The sequence below is a fragment of the Trichechus manatus genome, unplaced genomic scaffold (genome assembly GCF_000243295.1).
Source record: "Trichechus manatus latirostris isolate Lorelei unplaced genomic scaffold, TriManLat1.0 scaffold00161, whole genome shotgun sequence".
NCBI classification, from domain to species: domain Eukaryota; kingdom Metazoa; phylum Chordata; class Mammalia; order Sirenia; family Trichechidae; genus Trichechus; species Trichechus manatus.
The window spans coordinates 3355191-3374637 of record NW_004444097.1 but is presented as its reverse complement, the minus strand read 5'-3'; the positions used below and the strand labels follow the sequence as shown (position 1 = coordinate 3374637).

The following is a 19447-nucleotide window of genomic DNA, read 5'->3' as shown; positions in this document are numbered from 1 at the left end:
AATGTCAGCAATCCAAGGATAACATAAAAGTAGAAGGCACGGTTAGGCAGACTGGTCCGTACACTTCAGCAGCACCAGAATGGTCCTGGCTACAGGAATGTGTCCATAGTAGATTGCATGATTGTGTTTGAATTCTACTTCCAGTCTGATCGTGTGGATACCTATGTAAGATTTAACCAAGATGAAATATCCTAGGTAAATTCATAAAAAGAATAACTTGTTACTCTACCAGTACAGAATGATTATCTGGGGCATTGAGTTTAAACCTAGTCTTTAACCTATTTAATTTGTCATGGCTTTGTGTCTGAGAAAAATTTGCTGAAAGTCAAACTAAGCTCTTAGTCCCACTCTATCTTTTCAAAAATCATACAGTATTGCAAACAGGTATCAAACCTGTCAAAGGCAGTTAATAGCATTCCCATTTTATGGCAATTTGGTGCTTTCTAAACAACTGTTCACTCAAAGCTTTTCTCCCTTTATTTAAAGATTTACATACTAAATGGTTTTGGAAAGTGTAAATAAACTACTTTTCTCTCTTTGGGATGTCAGTCCTAATAATAATCGTGAATTTACATCATTTCCTTTTTTTATGGAGCTAAAATTTTATTCTCTTGTGTTGTAAGTTGGGGAGGAGGGTGAATATTTAAATTTCGATTGCGATTTTAATGAAGGAGGCAGCTTTAAAATTATAATGTATATAATGTGGTAGAGTATAGTGGGATAGAATTTCAGGTCTTCTTTTGGAAGACTTTACTTCATTTCACTTCTTCTGAATAAACTGAAATCTTTTTATAACTCTAAATTTTACTTCTTACCTCTTCCACACCTTGGAAACTCCTTGAACCTTTTTCTCTCTATCCTCTTTCCCCTCTTCCCCTTTTCTTTATCTTATCCTTCTTTTTTCACATAGAATAGGAAAGTGACAACTAAGTCTAATTTCAAGAGATTTAAAATGCTTTTCCTCTCAAAAAAAAAAAAACAACACACAAAAACCCACTCATGAGAGCTGCCATTTTGTCTGAACTGGCCACGTTGTTAACTTCTTTTGATTAAAGCACCAAATACCCCAGATAAAATCTAAATCATATATATATATATATATATATATACACACTAGTCATTTAGCAGAGTGCTGCTGATATGGTACATAGGTTTGGTGAGACTCCCTGGGTGGCTAAATGTTTAAGCACTCAGATGCTGACCAAAAGGTTGGAGATTTGAGTCCACCCAGAGGTGACTTGGAAGAAAGGCTGAAAAATCAGCCATTGAAATTTCTATGGAGCACAGTTCTACTCTGAAACACCTGGAGTCTCTATGAGTTGGAGCTGACCCAATAGCCAACTCGTAAGATTTGGTGGGGAGAAGGGATAAGAGAACAGAGTTAAGAGTACAGGCTCCTCGCCATGAAGTCAGTCCCTGGTGGCAAGACCCTAGAGCTAAGGACCCTGACAAGCTAGAGGGAATGATTTTTGGAAATGGGGTTCCTTGTGGAAGGAACAAGGATGAGCAGAAACTAAAGGGAGCTTTTCACCTTTATCAGTATCTTTCCCGAGCACAGTATTCCAAGAATCCCTGGGGTGAGTAATTATTTAATAAAAAAATGCTCAAAGAATGAATGAATATGAAAAGAATTGTTGAATCGATTTTTTTCCTCACCTCAAAACTTAGGCAACAGTAAACTATATTTGGCTATGTGACAGCTAATTATTGTTTTTAGCAAGTAACTACATTTCAGTAAAAGATGATATGCTTTCCAAAGTGTGTTCCAGAAGAGCAAAAAGATAAATTCCATCAACATATGTTAGAGCAAGTTATGGAATAAGAAATCGACTAAGCTTCTAAATGATTTGCTACAAGATTAGAAAAGACACTGCCTTATGCTTCTAGCAGATTTGGGAATCCTGATTATATTCCTTAAATAATGAAAAGTTTAGCCACTTCTGCTGCATCTCTCCTTAAATTTAATTTAGTTACTTTTATATACTTAAGTGCATTCAGGAGTCTCAGGCAAAGTTTTGAAGAGGAAGGAATAAAATGCTGAATCTTATAAATCTCTGTTCTCTCTTTAAAGAAAATAAAAATACTCCTACACATCGAAGGCTGCCACCACACCATTGACTATAGCAAACACAAGTAATTTTGTGTTTTTACAATTGGAGTTGGGTTGATTCCCACTCATAGCGACACCATATATGTCAGAATGGAACAGTGCTCCACTGGGTTTTCAATGGCTGACTTTTCAGAAGAAAGTCAAGCCTTTCTTCTGAGGTGGCTCTGGGTGGACTCAAACCTCCAACCTTTTGGTTAGCAGCTGAGCGTGTTAACCATCTGTACCACTCAGGGACTCCGGAGACTTTAAGACTGAGGTAGAACCAGACTAGTAGCCAGTTTGACATGCTCAACCAACAATAAATTGAATAGACTGTAATTGTAAATGGAATGTGACCCTGTCAAACTTTCAGAGTTGGTTCTTTAGTTCTCTATCTGCAGCCAGTCAACATCTGTGAAACAATTTCATGTATTTTTTGTTGGTAACTAGGGATAGTTGTGTAAGTAAGATGGATGGTTTGGAATAGACCTCTCCATTTGAACTGTCACATTCATAGAATTATTGAAGAGGAGGAAGTCGCCCGGAGGAGTAACGGAGGATGCTTACCTGTGCCCGTGAAACTTACCTTTGCAAATTGCTCATGTATGTCCAGCAGGCTGGGTCGGTTGACCTTGGGACCGCTAATGCTGCCGCTGTTGCGATAGTACTCGATCTTGGGCACAGCATCCACGGTGTTATGGCCAAAGGTTTGCAGGTAGTATGTGTTTGTGTGAGAATCATGTGCATGAAAACTGGCATCTGTTTTAGCGGTGTCTCCATTTTGGAGAAAATTGTCATAGCACTCCTGATTCCCAGGCCTAAAGCTGATCCTGAGTCTGTTTTGACGTTCATCTCCAAAAGAGGTTTCTTCATAATGTGGAGGGTCAGTGCCATCATCCGCACCTGCACTGCTCTCGTGGTTCTCATTTATGACACTAACCTGAAAGCGAGCAGCATTACTGGGGACTGCATCCAGAAATGCACTGGAAGAGCTGTTATGTGACATCTTCCAAAATGGACTTCTTTGACTAAGCTATCTACCTTACGGTTGTTAAAGAAAATCTATGTATTTCTTCCTCTAAATAAACGCTAATGTGGTTACATTAGCGAGCTCCTGGCTTTTGTTCTAGAAAAACTCAGTAAATAGATCCTTGATGCATTCTCTTCTAAACAGTCTTCACAATGGTCTTCAAGGCTGTCATTTAGAAAAGAAAATTAAACTTATTCTAAGTAATACAAATATATTAAGGGGATGGGGGCATGAAGAAATAGTTTTCTTTCACAAGACATAAAATTTGTAATTCATTCTACTAAAAATTACTTGTTCAAGAATAAATTTTCAAAAATGAATTACTAAAAAAAATTACTTGCCCAGGAAGGTTAGTTACCTGAGCAATTAAATCCCATAATAAATAATTGGGGAGCTGTTTTGACAAGCAGAGTTTCCAGTGGAATCATTAAAATATTTCTTGTGTTTGTACTATTTGCTTGGCCTCAGTGCAGCTGGATTCAATGTCATTTAACAAAAGATGTAACAGTAAGGGCTGATGAGAATATAGTCTCAGCGTGAAACACACAGTTCATTCACAGCTAAATGCTGAAACTACCAAGTATTACATGACCGGGAGAAATGTACATTACACTGACGAGTAAAACGAAAGAAAAAAAAAGCATTCTGAAAGCTTCTCAAAAGTGTGCATTCTTGTTAGTTTATAAAAATCAGTACATATTCAAATAATAAATTTGTTTCAGAAACACTTTGTTACCTATGCAACAGGTGAAAAAAATTACATTTTAAAATACGAATTTTAAAAACGCTGCTGTCAAGATGATGCCGCTATAAATTCTTGGATATGTTCCTGGACTGTTTCAATTGCTCATACTTCTAAGTTTGTCTTGCAAATGCTATAAAGGGCGCTGTAAAATATATATGAGCTTTTGGGGTAAGGATATAAATCATAAAACCTGTTGCCGCTGAGTCGATTCCAGTTCATAGAGACCCTATAAGACAAAGTAGAACTGCCCCATAGGGTTTCCAAGGAGTGGCTGGTGGATTCGAACTGCCAGCCTTTGGCTTAGCAGCCGAGCTCTTAACCACTGTACCACCAGGGCTCCAGGATATAAATCATAGCCCTTAATAAAGTTGTGTGCTAAATTTAGGCAGAATAATCATGCTCGACTGACTCCCTTTAATGAAACGTTCTCAATCTTCATTGAGAGATTTCTATTTGACTGTGTAATGACACTGTGTGATCATTTCCTCAATTCCATGGTCTGAGGCCTTAGGACAGTCTTGCCTTAGAATATTATTTCTTTACTGATACCTGAAAATATGGCTTTTCAAAGACTGTTCTAGAAAGAGGAGATAAATACATACAAAAACTTGCCTCCCTCATGGCGTTATTAAAACTGTTTCTTTCAGAAAAGAAATTCAACTTCAACTGTGAACAAACCTTTCCTGGGGAAATTGTAAGTAAAGCTGTTACTTATCTTTTCAGTTTTTACAGAACATCCCACTTCTCTTCATAAGCCTTGGCATTCTCTTTTTACCCCACTCCTCAGAACCTACTCTATGGCATAATATTAAAACGTGACTTTCTCGTGCCCGGAGATGTTTAACTTACCACCCAGGAGCCTTCTTCTGAGGAAGTGTGACCTGCTTCAGCATCACTCAGGCATATATGGGGAACTTAGCTTTCAGCCCAGTGCCCTAGGCTTCTTCTTATTGGTTAGAACCTTTCTTAAAAGAGATGACTGTGCAAAGATTGGCTTGGAATAATACGGTAAGCCCTGCCCAGTCATTAGCCCTAAGGACCCTAAGTACTACATCAACTAGTAACTGTTAGTAAACCATTAATCCTTTCAGGCAGGAAGTAGAAGAAAATTTCTTTAATTCATAAGGTGAATTGGACTGCTCAATGGCAATTATCCAATAAAATACAAACATCGCTTCAGTTGTTTGGGGCTAGATAAATGAATCCTGTCATCTTATGGATAAGTCCGAGTGCTTATGCTTGCTATTATTCAGCATGTGCACCAAAATATAGTCCTCCAGAGGTAATTTCTATACTTCGTAACCAGAAAATGATACCTGAAATTGTTTCTTCTTGCTTATAGTAGGTATTACCTTGACTCTTCTGTGTGGGGAGTAAGCAGATTGAGCATAGGATCAACTAGTTACTGAAAATACCTCTGCCTAGTGGAAAATGGTTTCCAGCAGGGAACCAACTGTGGTAAGTTTCCCAGGGACACTGCAAATGACCTTTTGTCTCCATCTGGCAAAACATTTCTATCAAACTTGGTTTTTGAGTTTTGTTGAGGGAAAGGTTTTTCTCAAATCTGTGAGCGAGCATAAACAGTTTTTCCCGGCAGGTTCTGTCATTGGTTTTCAATCAGGATGATTGAAGAAGTCTCCCTCACGTCTTAGGAGAAATGATCCAAGTGTTTTCCAGTTGTCAGAGTAGTGTGATTGTAGGGTAATATAGTGGTTAGGAGCCAGACTCTGGAGCCAGAAGGCTGGATTCAGATCCCAGCCTTGCCACTTCCTTGCTATGTGAACTCAGGCAAGCTACTCCGTCTCCCTGTGCCTTAATTTCCTCATCTGTAAAATGCAGATGTGGATAATGATGACACTTGCTTGTTATACTATATTGTGAAGATTGTTGCTGGGTGCCATCCAGTCAATGCCAACTCTTAGCCACCACATGTGACAGAGTAGAACTGCCCCTTAGGGTTTTTTTGGCTGTAATCTTTATGGAAGCAGATGGCGAGGTCTTTCTCCCATGGAGCCACTGGGTGGATTTGAACCACTAACCTTTAGGTTAGCAGCCAAATGCTTAACCATTGTGCCACCAGGGCTCTTTGTGTTGCGAGGGTTATATGAGTGTACAGGGTTTAGAACAGCACTGGCTTGTACACAGCATTTGCTTTCACTATTTCAACACAGTTATAACTGACTGGTGACTTTTACTTAGTCACAGCCAAGATTCTGGGATGAATCATTACCCCAGGTTGGATAGGCACTATGCCTGTTAAAATAGGGGGAAAGGTAGGTTGGTGAACAGATTACAGGGTTATAGAATGGGGTCTGGAGGTACTTAAAGTAAAACCCCTTAGATGATCTCATTGAGGTAGATGTCATAGTCAGGCTAATGTCATGAGGCTGTATTAGAAACAGAGACAGAAAACTTGGTGATTTGAACCTACCCGGAGGTCCCTCGGAAGAAAGGCCAGGCAATCTGTTTCTGAAAGATCACAGCCACGAAAGCCCTATGGAGTACAGTTCTGCTCTGCAACACATGGAGTCGTCATGGGTCAGAATCAGCTTGGTGGCAGCTGTTTTTGTTTGTTTGCTTGCTTGTTTTACCTATAACTCACTCTGCTCTTAAAGGCCACTAATGCAAGCCACTTGTTTGTTTAACAAAGGGTTCTGATTCCCCAGTGGACGATAGTTAGGCATAGGAATTAGTCACATTTCAGATTCAGCTGGGTGGGGCTTATTGTTTAGATCATGGGACAACTAGGATGGGGCTGGGACCCAAAACAAATCTTATTTACCAGACCAGCACAGGAGCTGTGAACTGACTTGCAGTTATTTTGACCACCTCTAGTCTCCCTTCCTGGTGGCGGAGTGGTTAAGCATTTGGCTGCTAACCAAAAGGTTGGCAGCTCAACTCCACCAGCTGCTCGTTGGAAACCCTGGGGAACAGTTCTCCTCTGTCCTATAGGGTCACCATGAGTTGGAATCGACTCGACCGCAACGGATTTGATTTTTTTGGTTCAGTTTCCCTTCCTTCAACCCTTCCCCCAGCCCCGCTCTCTCTTTCAGGAGGCTACGTATGTATTCTTTAACCTTTTTTCTCTTCCAAACTGTGATGCCTCTGGTGCCACTCAATTTCCTCCTTCCTTGCTGACTGATTGACTGCCTGACCACGTTGTAGTCTGAATTAGTTTTAGTCTTGGTCTTACATCAACCAGACACTTTCATGCTAAGCTTTTTATCTCTAACTATGAAAAGAAAGTCTTTGTTCTCTGTTAAGGGGATTCAGACATTCTGAAGCAGATGGGAGATGGTTTGGGGGATATGGATGAAATCCCACCATCTATAAAGCCAACTTTGATAGGTAAACCTGAGTTAGGCCTTTCTGACAGGTGGTAAGGAACCAGGAGCAATCTTTCAGGAAGGAACAGTCCTCTATCTTTCTTGTCCTGCCTGACAGGGCTTTTGGGGAAGGGACAGCTAGGGGCTGATTCAGTTATGGCATTGAACATCTGGAAGGATAGGTATTTTGTGAATTTCCATGTGGCATCCATACTACAAACAAGATATAACCAGCCTTTTATATCTTGTTTTTGTAGCTCTGATTAACATAGATGCTAACTCCTCCGTGCCAATCTCTCCCCAAAGAGTGAACGCACACAATAGGTCTTAGATGAAGGCCATGGATGAAGACAGTTTTGGTTCACAGAGTTTCTCTTTAGTGGGACTGGAAATAGTATGTGGCAGAGTTGATGATATCTGAAGACTTGTGGGAATTGAACTTCCAGGAAAAACGTTCATATCTGATAAAGTTTTCTTATTTTAGTTTTGGGGGTCTTTCTTCTTTTCAAAGCAGAGATATAGCCTTGTTTTTTCTAGTCACTAAAATTGAGGGTCTTGGTGGGCATCTTCCCTGGGAGACAAATGGCACATCTGTTATTAGGGTGTGTATCCTAGAGAGCACTTTAAAAGCTTGGATCACAAAGGAGATGCCTAGCATCCTGGCATATACAACTGTCAGTGAGTCCAGCTGGGCTTGGCTCAAAGAGGTGTTCTTGGGCCAAATCACTAGCTGGCTATCCTCCCGTACCTACTGTGGTGCCAACAGCCTCCTTGAATTATGGGTTGGGTCCAAAAGATTCACAGTCAACATAGACGTGCTCTGAATCTATTAGAAGATGGAAGATACCAGGGAGTCTCAGTGAGAGGCTGGTTTGGGTGTGCCGTAGACATGAGAAGTAACCAGGTTTATAAGATATGTAGAAACGCAGAGGACAATTCCCAGGAGTACAGAGAGTGTATATGAGCAAGGACTGATGTTAGACTGCCAACTTCAATTCCTAATGCAACCTCCCCCTAGCTTGGTAACCTTAGGAAGTTACTTAATCCTTCACAGTTTCAGTTCCTCATCTGTGAAATGGAAATAATAATGAAATGGAGATAGCAGTCCCAGACTCAAAGGGTTGAAAAGAGTATCAAATCACATAATCAATGGGAAACACCTAATTTAGTGTCAAATTCTCAGTCAGTATTAGATATTTTTATCCTTTTCGGTGTGCTTGTCAGTTTTGTGTTCTCAAGTGTCACAAATGTTTTTGTATTTCTTTATGTGCTGTTATATTCCTCCATTCAGTGAGAGTCACAGTGTTGTAGTTGGGAAGAACTTTAAAATCATGCGATTCGATTTTTCATTTCTCAGAGAAAGAAAACGAAGACTGGAGAGTTTGAATGACTTACACTAAGTCACATTGCTTCTTAGAGTTTGAGAACTACTACTGAAGCTGATAGGATAATAAATAATGATAGGTAATAATAAATAATGATGAAATACTAATAAATAATAGTTATGATAAAGGTATGTTTAAATTACGATTTTCAAATTGCTTTCACATTCATTATATCCCACTTGGTCTCCCAACATCCCTGTAAGATATGCAGGATAGGTTTCTTTATCCTCGTTTTGCATATGTGGAAAATAAGGTACCTTGAGGTAACTTCCTAGGTTATAAAGTAGTTTTTGGCTGAGTTAACTTTAGAATTTCCATGTCTGAGTTTAAACTCCTAATCTGAGAATCTTTTCAAAATATCTTAAATCCTCATTCATCTCAGCTCTCCAGTTTCCTGATCCATGTTTGTAGTGTTCATAGAACTCCAGAATCCAGTGAGTTAGCCCCCTCACTGAAGACCACAGAGATTAGGCAATTTGCCCAAGTGCACACAGCTGTAATGGTGGCCAAGCTGAGACTAGACTTCTTATTTTCAGTAGAGTGCTCTTTCAACAAGGTCATGCTTGAAACTCACTTTTTAATACTATTTATAAAAGGAGAGGTGTGTATCAGTATGAGTCAGGTGTGATTTGGACGCCAGACTAGGGGATTTTATTGCAAGAGATTTTAAAATGAGAAGCTCTTAGAAGGGTTAGAGCTTTGTGAAATTTGGGAAATCATTAGAGTCTGTGGCTATTTGTTTGGCTCCGAGTCTCAGATTTTTGAGGATTTGTTTTGTTTTGCTCCTGCCTGTAAATCTTTTTAACCTATGGGTTATTATTAGGAAACCCATATTCTATTTTTATTTTGAGCTGAGGGCGCCTCATGCTTAAGACACCTGTTTGTTAAACCTAAAGGGGCCCAAGTTGGCAGCGTGGGTGCCTGCATTGTGGAAGCCTCCAGCACAGTTCATTAGCATAAGAAAGGAAGCAGAGCTTTATAGCCTACAATGTTAGATAAGAATAAAGATGGTACATTTAGCTGAAGGGATCCCTGTGTGGTAGTCATTAGGGGACAGAGGAAAGTGAGAAACCCGACAGTGGGTTATCATTTACTCAGCATGGTGAATAAACTAACCACAGACATTTATTGAATTCAGTAAGTGAAATGAGCCTCTCTCCAGCACACTCATGGTAATTACAAATGGATAACCATAAAAACCGGAAAGCTGGATATCTCATGCAAGCGCATATTCAAACGTCCCTTTGTCAAACTCTTCGACTTTATCTTCCCATGTAGAGGAAGGCATGCTACTGTACGGGTCTAATAGGATTTTGAAGCATCTGATAATAAGAAGTCCCAAGAAGATACACAAAATCCCCACGAAAGCAAAGCCAGTTTTTTGCTCCAGAGTCAGTGAGAAAGCAGATACTTCATTAACACTCATCTTAGCTGAAGAGTTGCCACAGTAGGTGCTACTCATTCTTCACTGTCACATCACAGTGGCTCTGGAGGATTCCTTTCGTAGTCACCGCTTGGCCTAGGTACAAAATTGGACTCAGTTTAGTTTTATCCATGCATGATACTGGCAGGTATTTTTTTAATAAAATCTGGCATTTTTCAAACCTACTTGACTTAAATCACAAAAGATATTTGAAAACATCCTTAGATATGCATCAGAATCAAATTAGCATTGGAGATGCTACTTCTACTATAGGAATTACAAAATTGCTTTTGTGGGCACATAACACGTCGCCAACATAGTCTAAAAATTAAACCAAGTATGAAGGTGAATATTCAAACAGCCCTAAAGCTCTTGATTCATTGCCAGATGGTTAAGTCACTACTTCTTTGACCTGAACTGTCATCTAATTTTCACTTCATTTTTGCACATGTGTTGTTGTTAGTTGTTGAGTTGATTCTGACTCATGGCAACCCCAAGTGTGCAGAGTAGAACAGTTACACTAGGTTTTCAAGGCTGTCACCCTTTGGAAGCAAATTGCCAGGCCTCTCTTCCGAGGTGTCTCTGGATGGGTTCAAACCACTAACCTTTCACCTAGTAGCCAAGAGCTTAACTGTTTGTGCCACATAATCATGGAGTGTGAGCTGGTCACACTGTTTAAAGTTCATGTTTCAAATTCTATCTCCAGTGCCATTTTGTTTGATACAAATTCCAATCCTTTTAAACAAATGTAACATCTTCCACCTTTTCACCCTCTTCACTTTTACACGTACGCGCTTGTATTTTCTTCTCCAATACTGTTCCACACACTAAATACCAATGTCTTAAAGATAGAAACTATGTTTTGAAAATTATGTTAATACAAGCAACGCCCAACATAGCAGCTGGCACATAACAAGCACCAGGAACTGTGGGTCATTAGCTATTCCCTCACCATTTCCTTTAGCTGTCAGGACATCCTAAATGAACATAAAATCCAAGTTATGCAATGTGTTCTCTATGCCAATTCCACTTCAAACAGTCCCCCTTCCAACCAGATTCCCACTCCTAAGCATATCATACTGAAACTACAATGGAAGTGTTTAAAAAGTATTTGTTGAATAGAAGTAAAAAAATTTTCTCCTTTTGGTGTCTTAATAGGCTAATTACCATATAGTGAAATCAAATGCTTACTAACCCATAGCCACCTTTCTTGAGAGGACTGTCAACAAATAGCTTGTCATCCAGTAACTGAGAAAGATAGATGGTTAGCATTTTCTCCGTTGTTGCTTCTTCTGAGAATTTGCAAGAATTATGTCTATTAAAATGACTGACACTTGAGATTTTTTTTGGTCTCAATTTTCAGAAGACAACCAAGACTGAACAAGGGATGGTAGGGAAGAAGTAGAAAAAGGGTAATTAATAAGAACATGCCTTGTAGCTTTCAAAACTATTCACTAACTAATACACCAACTAATTAATCAAACCAAGATTTTATTTTATAATGTTTGCATTACAAAAGAGCTCTATCTTCAAGCCTTAAGTGGCTGGAATATCCAATACATTGTGGAGTATGCTGGTTATCTGATTTTTACATTTAAAAAAAGGGAAAAATAAATATTGTTTCAAACTCCACTGTTGAACATCTTTCCAACAAATCATTTTTCTATTTTTCTGACCTAGTAAGTATAGGATGGAGCCCTGATGGTGCAGTAGTTAAGCACTTGGCTGCTAACCAAAAGGTTGGCAATTCGAACCTACCCAGTGCTTTGGGGGAGAAACACCTTTCTATCTGTTTCCACAAAGATTACAGCCAAGAAAACCATATGGGGCATTTCTATTCTGTCACATGAGGTTGCTATGAGTCAGCATTGTCTCAACAACACCCAACAACAACAACAGAAAGTGTGGTATCATGAACATAATTTATTTATTTTTTTAACCAGCACTTAAGTGGCTCAGAGTTATCTTCCTGAACACTGACTTCTTGTTGTACTATCTGTTCTATAAAAGGCATAGGAGACTGGGCTGAATGCTTAATGACCCTGGGACTTAACCAGACATTTTTTTTCTGACTACATCTCTAAATTTTTTGCTTTTTCAATTAAAAGCCTTTTAAAAAAAAATCCATACACTCTCTGCTTAATTTGTTTAAGAGATAAACTGAAAAGCAGCATGTTTCTAAAATGTTGGGCCAAGTATCCATCATGTAGCTGATTCAGCCAAATAAATTATTTACATTAATTTTTCAAGAGTCATGTGTGTAAGAGGAGGCAAGAAATCTAGTTTATAGGTTGGGCACCTTCACTGAGGACTTGTCCAGCAACTGGGAGTGATTGATGTCAGCAGATAGTCTTCAGCTGTCAGCTCCTTCCATGGATTGCCTCAACTGCAGAAAGGTGCCTTACCCAAGGTCACAGCCCTTCACAGGGATGACCAGATCCAGTGATGGACTGAAAGGAGATAAAAGACCTACCTGGCCACCTTGACCCAACGGGGCAACTCTGAAGGACTGTTCTAGCTCTAGAGTTCTGCATGGGGTCAGCCAAGGCGATCATTGGGTTCACATCACAGCTCTACTTCTGCCTACTCTTGCTTAATTCCTCACTGTTCCACAGCTCTTGATCCCAAGTACACTTCTTAATAAACATCCTGCACATGAAACTCTGTCTGAGAGTCTGATTTCTAGGGAACTCAATCTGCAACAATTGGTATCACAAAAATTAAAACACCTGGGAAGTTTTAACAATCTGTTCATGCTTCTACTAGTTTATTTTGCCATCATGTAGAAACAGCCTGAACTGTTTATGATATAGTTATGATATTATCTAAATTCATTTAGGTGTTTTTTAAAATCACAATATAGACATGAACGTAGACAGGGCCATAGGTGATCACTGGAGCAATTAAGTCTGTTAGCTTTTGGCCAGTGATTCAGGCACTAACAACAACAACAAAAATTAAGAAGCATTTTTTAGATGTAGCAGTAAAACCCTTGATCTATTTGTTGCTATTAAAACAGTGCGTTTTCCTAATGAGAGATACCAATCCTTTATATTTTACATTACAATTTATCTAACATATACCAGATAATTCTTTGCTATTAGACTCTTTGAGGATCTGTGAATTAATGAGCTCCATTTTTAATGGAGAAATAACTACTTCTCAAGTGATTACCACAGTTCCTGGCACATTGTAGGTGCTTAATGAATATTTTAATTGAATTAAACTACGTTTGTTAAAGAATATAGTTTTTGATGAATAGAGTTCTGATTTTTAAAAAAAAAATCTAATTTTTTTAACGTCATGAAAACGCATTTAGTTAAAATGAAATGAACAAGAAACCTTTTATTTGATTCAAAATTTGGCCTTGAAGATAAGTATAAAAACACAGCAGCTCATTCAGACTTTCAGTGTTTCTGTTATTCCCTATTAAATTGCTTAATAACTATTCCCAGAAAGACTCACGTGATTTGTAGTGTTCAAACATAAAGAAAGAGGATCTTTCCTAACAATCTTGTGAGTTTCTTTTTATTGTCTAGGGAAAATATGCAGCCATCATATTATTACGGCTTTAACTACCAAGAAGTAGAGAGTTAAATTTTGTATTCTACTGAAGTGACTTAAGTTAGCTTAAGATTTCTGGTATAAATATTCCTTCTTCCTCTGCCCTTTCCCTCTTCATTGCCTGGCAATGACCCTTAGCTAAGAGAGGTATTCTAAGATACTTCAAAGGCTTTGGGCATCAGGTAGGGATATAAACAATGACTGGATATGCAGAATCATTGTAAGTAAATGAATAAAGTCACTGTTCTTTTACACTCACCTTGGAGGACAAGATAAATGGCTATTTCTTGGCTTTAAAAATAATTTATAAGCACTCTGTGGCTCTCTGTCATTGGCACAAATATAGAAGAAATGGGGCAAATGCTGAGAAGCGACCAAAAAATTTAAAGGAAGTCTAAAGAGCTGAGTGAGCTTAAGGTAATATACAATAATGAAGATAATAATAACATTTTAATTAACTTATTCATTAAAAAAATGCTCATTGAGTATTGTTCTAGGTGCTGGGGTACAGTGGTGAACTAGAAAACAATGTGCACCTGCCATAATGAGGGTTATATCACAATGGAGGAGACAGACCAAATTGTTTTTAAAATATCTATTCATATCTATATAGCTATAGCTATAGGTATGATATAGCTATAGATATAGCTGTGTCATCTATATCTACATATTATGTCGGTGGTCAAAAATGCTTTGAGAGAATGCAAAGCAAGTTAAGAGAAAAGAAAATGATGGTGGTTAAGGGGCACTACTTTAGATAAAAAGTCAGCAAAGGCCCCTCTAGGGAGACAACATTCTAGCAGAGAGCTGACTCATGTCGAGGAGGGAGCCATGAAAATATCTGGAGGAAGAACATTGCAGGTGGAGGAACCAACCATTGCAAAGGCTTTGAGGTGAGAATATTTCATACATTATATGTTCAGATCAAGAATTTGATCAATAAAGGTTTAAGTCTGCTACTCGTGCAAGATGACTGCATGGTGTCCGATGTCTAAGAAATGGCAGAACTATGTAATCTATGTCTGCCTTTTTAACCAAAGTAGAATGGTCTTTAGAAATGATAGAACAAACAATGTCCCAGGACAAGAATATAGCAGGGTAATATTTAGCCATATTAAATGAGTTAAAATTCCCAGACTCAGACGATTTATAACTTGCAGATATAATTTCAAGACCTTTGAAAATTTATTGACCATGAGGTTGCTGCCAAAATTATGGAAATGGACAGACAAATAGCTCAATTTTCAAAGGAGTCAGCAGGAGTTGTGAAAATTGTATCTTGGTAACTTGGAATTTATCTTCTGCAAATTCATAATTAATTATCTAATAGATCATTTTTTGGCACTTAAGACATCATGAAAAGTCAACATGAGCTTAGTAGGAAGTAATGCCAAATTCTCTTCTTTTTGTAAGTTTACTACCAACATCATGAATCAAGAAAACAACATAGACATGGTTTAGTGATTTCATCAATGCATTTGACAAAGTCTCCCATGATATCCTTGTGGGGAAGATACTGAGACATGCCTGAATAACAGTATTTTTATTTAGATTCATAGTTCACTGAACTACACTAATAAGTATCTGATTCTATAATCCTGGGAACTGGTCTCCAATGTAGTATCCCAAAGGCTGAGTGGCTTGATAATGAGACATGAGTAGCCATAAATTTGTGGAAGGGATTATTGTGGGAAAGAAATAGTCCCTGTGAAAAGCAATGAGCACCTGGGCTAGGAAGTAGATGTGTGGAAGACAGTGATGCATTTCAGAGATGTGTATAAAGGTAGGAAGGATAGAATTTGGCAAGCTGAAATGCAGGGTTCCGCAGAGAGAAAGACATCTAAATTGATTCCACACTATTAAGCCTGGGTAAGTGTAAAGATAGTGCTTTCATTATACAAAATAAAGAAAACATGAGCAAACTCTGGATTTAGAAAGCAAATGAAGAACTTTGTTCTGGGCTTACTGACTTTGTGCTCATGCCTGGCACATAGTAGACACTCAACAGACAGTTTTAAATAAACTAATGCAGGTGATTTTGTCCAGCATAAAATTGCTTGTTGGGAGCATACTTTAAGGGCATTAACGTCACATAAAGTTTGTGTAGAAGAATGTACCCGGGTTGGAGAGAGTCTAGTACATAGAGGCATCTGCAGATCAAAACTTAACAGAAGGGAAGAGTTGCTGAGTTTTGCAAGAAATGGAAGACCAAATAAGATGATAGCTGCATTCAAATATTTGAAGTGCTATTTTGTAGGAAGGAGTCCCTAGTGGTGCAAACATGCTTGACTACTAACCTAAAGGTTGGAGGTTCAGGTTCACCCAGAGGCACCTTGGAAGAAAGCTTGGTGATCTACTTCCAAAAAATCAGCCACTGAAAACAGCATAGAGCACAACTCTACTCTAACACATATGAGGTCACCATGAGTCAGAATCGACCCAATGGTAACTGTTTTTCATCTTATAGGAAGCCAGATCGACTTGTTCTAGGTTGATTCCCATGGCATTTTTGTTGTCATTTCATTAAGTCACTATTTGAAGTTACTTGAAAAGATTGAAGATGGAAGAAGCCTAGCAATTATCCCCAAGGAATGCTTCTCCTACAAAGAGAAAACAGGATTTGCTAGAGAAGTTGTATAAGGAGTGATCAGGGTTGTAAGTAAAACTGAGGTAGGAGATTCATCAGGACCAAAGGAGGCTAGGGTTTCCAGAAGGAGTCATTGGTAAACACTGCCAAATTCTGCAGTGGAGACCGGAACTGAGCACTGAAAAACAGGGCCTTGGACTTGGCATTCTGTATATTTTCATCATCTCATTAATTTCAGTTGACTGTTGAGGAGGGATAGTAAATGGAAGGAGATTTACGAGTGGATGGGTGATGAGAAAACAGAAGCCCAGGTGGTAAAGGAAACTTGACAGGAAGAAGTTTTACTTGCATAAAATTTAAAGTTAATATGATTAGATCATCTAGACAAATTATTTCCAATATTTAAAGGAATACTGAATAGTGTCCCTCAAAAAATATCTGTCCACTTGGCTAGGTCATGATTCCCAGTATTGTATGATTATGTAATCCGATGTGATTTTCCTATGTGTTGTAAACTCTATCAGTATGATGAGGTTATATGTGATCTCTGTATGTGTTGTAAACTCTATCACTATGATGAGGTTATACTGATGATGCCTACAAGATTAGACAGTGTCTTAAGCCAATCTCTTGAGATATAAAAGAGAGGAGTGAGCAGAGACACATGGGAACCTCATACCACCAAGAAAGCAGTGCAAGGAGCAGAGCGCATCCTTTGAACCTGAAGTTCCTGCCCAGAGAAGCTCCCAGACCAAGGAAAGATTGATGACACAGACCTTCTTCCAGAGCCGATGGAGAAAGCCTTTCCCTGGAGCTGACATCCTGAATTTGGACTTGTAGCCTACTGGACTGTGAGAGAATAAACTTCTCTTTGTCAAAGCCATCCACTTGTGGTATTTCTGTTAGAGCAGCACTAGATGACTAAGACAAATACCAAAACCAAACCAATTCCGACTCATACTGACCATATAGGACAGAGTAGAACTGCCCCATAGGGTTTCCAAGAAGCAGCTGGTGGATTCGAACTGCTAAACTTTTGGTTAGCAGTCGTGCTGTTAACCAGTGCTCTGTAAATTCACTTGAGGTTCAAAAAATGATAAAATTTCCATTTCTTACGAAAATTTGGGTTGGGAAAGAACAGATGTTTATTAGTATCTTAAAAGGAAGAACTTAGGCGTTTCTATATACGTTGAATTTCTACTTCATACTAAAGATGAAAACAAAATGCAGGTCAAGGGGAACAACTGAAAAGAATTTAAAGGTTAGCAAAAAGCCTAGCAATCACTGTAAGCTGTGTCTACATAAGCAATAAAAGTATAAAATTAAGCAATTGCCTAACAACTTGGTTAGCAGATAGATGCTCTTGGTAATTTAAGCCATATATTCAGCTGTTAAAACATCAGTATTTTCAGGACTAAATTTTTCAAATATTTGCCAAAACTTTCCATGTCACTTGCTCTATGGAATAGAATAACTTGTCTCATTTGACATCAGGTCTAAAATGGTTTGAGAATATACTGCTAAGTTTGCTGACCTTTATCCCTTTCTATTGATATAGAACGTATTATGATATAAAAATATTAACAACAAATAGAAGTCTTTTGTTGCAACACTGATTCCTTTATAATTAATAAAGTATCCAAAATTGCTCAAAACTTTAGATAAAACAAATTTTCATTTTTTTCTAGTCCCTGGAAGAGATGGGAAAAATCAATAGGTTCTATACAACAGATATTTTAATGTGTATCCTGGGGGAAAACATGATCTTAATCTTTTGTTTACTGGGAAATAGAAAATGAAATAAATATGAAAGAAATTTAGATCATATAGTTACAAAGCCACAAATAAATAAACCCATAAGAGAAAAAAAAAGTTGAGAAGAAAGAAACAGAGAATTTTTGTTTTTTTAAAGAGTAGAATATACGATTTGGTAATTTGGTAACAGTAAAGTTATTTTAAATATGCTAAATCACAAAAAAATGGGTAAAATTATCAACATCACACAGTTTAAATATCATATTCTATAAGCATTACACTTAAAGTACTTAAATATACTTTGATAATACTACACAAATGGTAAAATACTGTCTTAAGTCGTATTCACTGGAATAAATGTTTAAGTTCTTTAGAAATGAGTAATTGAACTGAAAACACATCATTTCCTTCATGGCAATTGTCTGGCACTGGGATTTCTAAATCCTGATGAGTCATTGGATTGGACCAAGGGTAAACCTATAGATACCAAAAGGCCCGAATCTCACCAAGCTGCTTCATAGGTAGCAAGCAATAAGTGGAAAAAGAAAAAAATTATTTCTATGATCAGTCATACAAATCATATTATGCCATTGTGAGTTGTTAAGCAAAAATAACAGTATTTTTTATATCCAATATGTAGCCTTTCATATGCATGAGTGTTGTGGATGATGTTTACTTCTTCTGTAAAATATGTTTACTGATTAGGAGCTATAAAAATTTATTTTTCAGAAGCATAATTATTTAATTTGCATGCAACAAGATAGAATTGCAGAAGCCAATATTGAACAGTATTAGTCTATTTTAAAAAAACCTGCTGATGATTTTAATCAACAGGTTTTTTTCTCTTATTTATCTAATTATGGTATTCCAAACAGTGTATCTGAAATAACAACTATTAGAGTGGAATACACTGTTCTGGATAAACAGTATTTTAATACAGGTCATTAGATATAATAATCTCTAATGCTAATGATAAGACATTCATAATTTCATGAAATGAGATATATAAGAAAATCCAATCTTAAAAATAATGAGCCCTCCCATACATCCACATACATGCCCCATGCCAAATATCAAGGTTGTCAAGCCCTATTAAAAGGAAAGAGGAAAAAGAAGCATTATCAAGACCACATCTGCACAGAGCTAGTTAATCATTAGGAATGAAATATGTTGGAATCAAAGGAAAACCTTGAAGTACAAACCCAGATGTCTTCATCATGATGAAGTGCATAAATTTCAGGGCTTCCCAGAGATCCAAAACCTTGCGATCTGCAGAATCCACCCCCGAAACCTTCAGATCTCAATCTTAAGAGAATTTCCCTCTTAAGAGAATATATGGGTGGCTGGTCATGGACTATGACACTCATTCCTTTCAAAGCCCTGGGAAACCTGGTCTGAAAATTATTCAAAACGTCTCACTAAAGAAACTAGACCATGATTATCATTCTGCCTTGTTTGTCTCCAGTTTGCTTTCTACATATTAAACTGAAGAAGCATGGAAACTTCCTAAAAAATACGGGAGAAGCATCAGCAAGCTGGCCCC

At 37.9% G+C, this 19447-nt stretch overlaps 2 protein-coding genes across 3 annotated transcripts in view; both read right to left on the bottom strand.

Moving 5' to 3' along the window:
• SLC12A1 (solute carrier family 12 member 1) overlaps positions 1-4742 on the bottom strand; it is a 95727-nt gene extending 90985 nt beyond the window's left edge. For both annotated transcript variants that reach the window (XM_004386293.1, XM_004386294.1), the window contains exons 1-2: positions 4714-4742; positions 2676-3284 (exon numbers count right to left, since the gene is read on the bottom strand). In XM_004386293.1, the coding sequence (XP_004386350.1) occupies positions 2676-3095 (420 nt within the window). In that variant the 5' untranslated portion in view covers positions 3096-3284; positions 4714-4742. The remainder of the gene's footprint in view (positions 1-2675; positions 3285-4713) is intronic.
• A 4870-nt stretch (positions 4743-9612) lies between these two features.
• CTXN2 (cortexin 2) lies at positions 9613-10037 on the bottom strand. The gene has a single exon (XM_004386292.2). The coding sequence runs from the start codon at positions 10035-10037 to the stop codon at positions 9792-9794; it is 246 nt and encodes an 81-aa protein (XP_004386349.1). The 3' UTR covers positions 9613-9791.
• Positions 10038-19447: the final 9410 nt, after the last annotated feature.

Excerpts from the sequence above, each read along its gene's own strand:
- CTXN2 (XM_004386292.2), bottom strand. The coding sequence starts at position 10,037 with ATGAGTAGCACCTACTGTGGCAACTCTTCAGCTAAGATGAGTGTTAAT.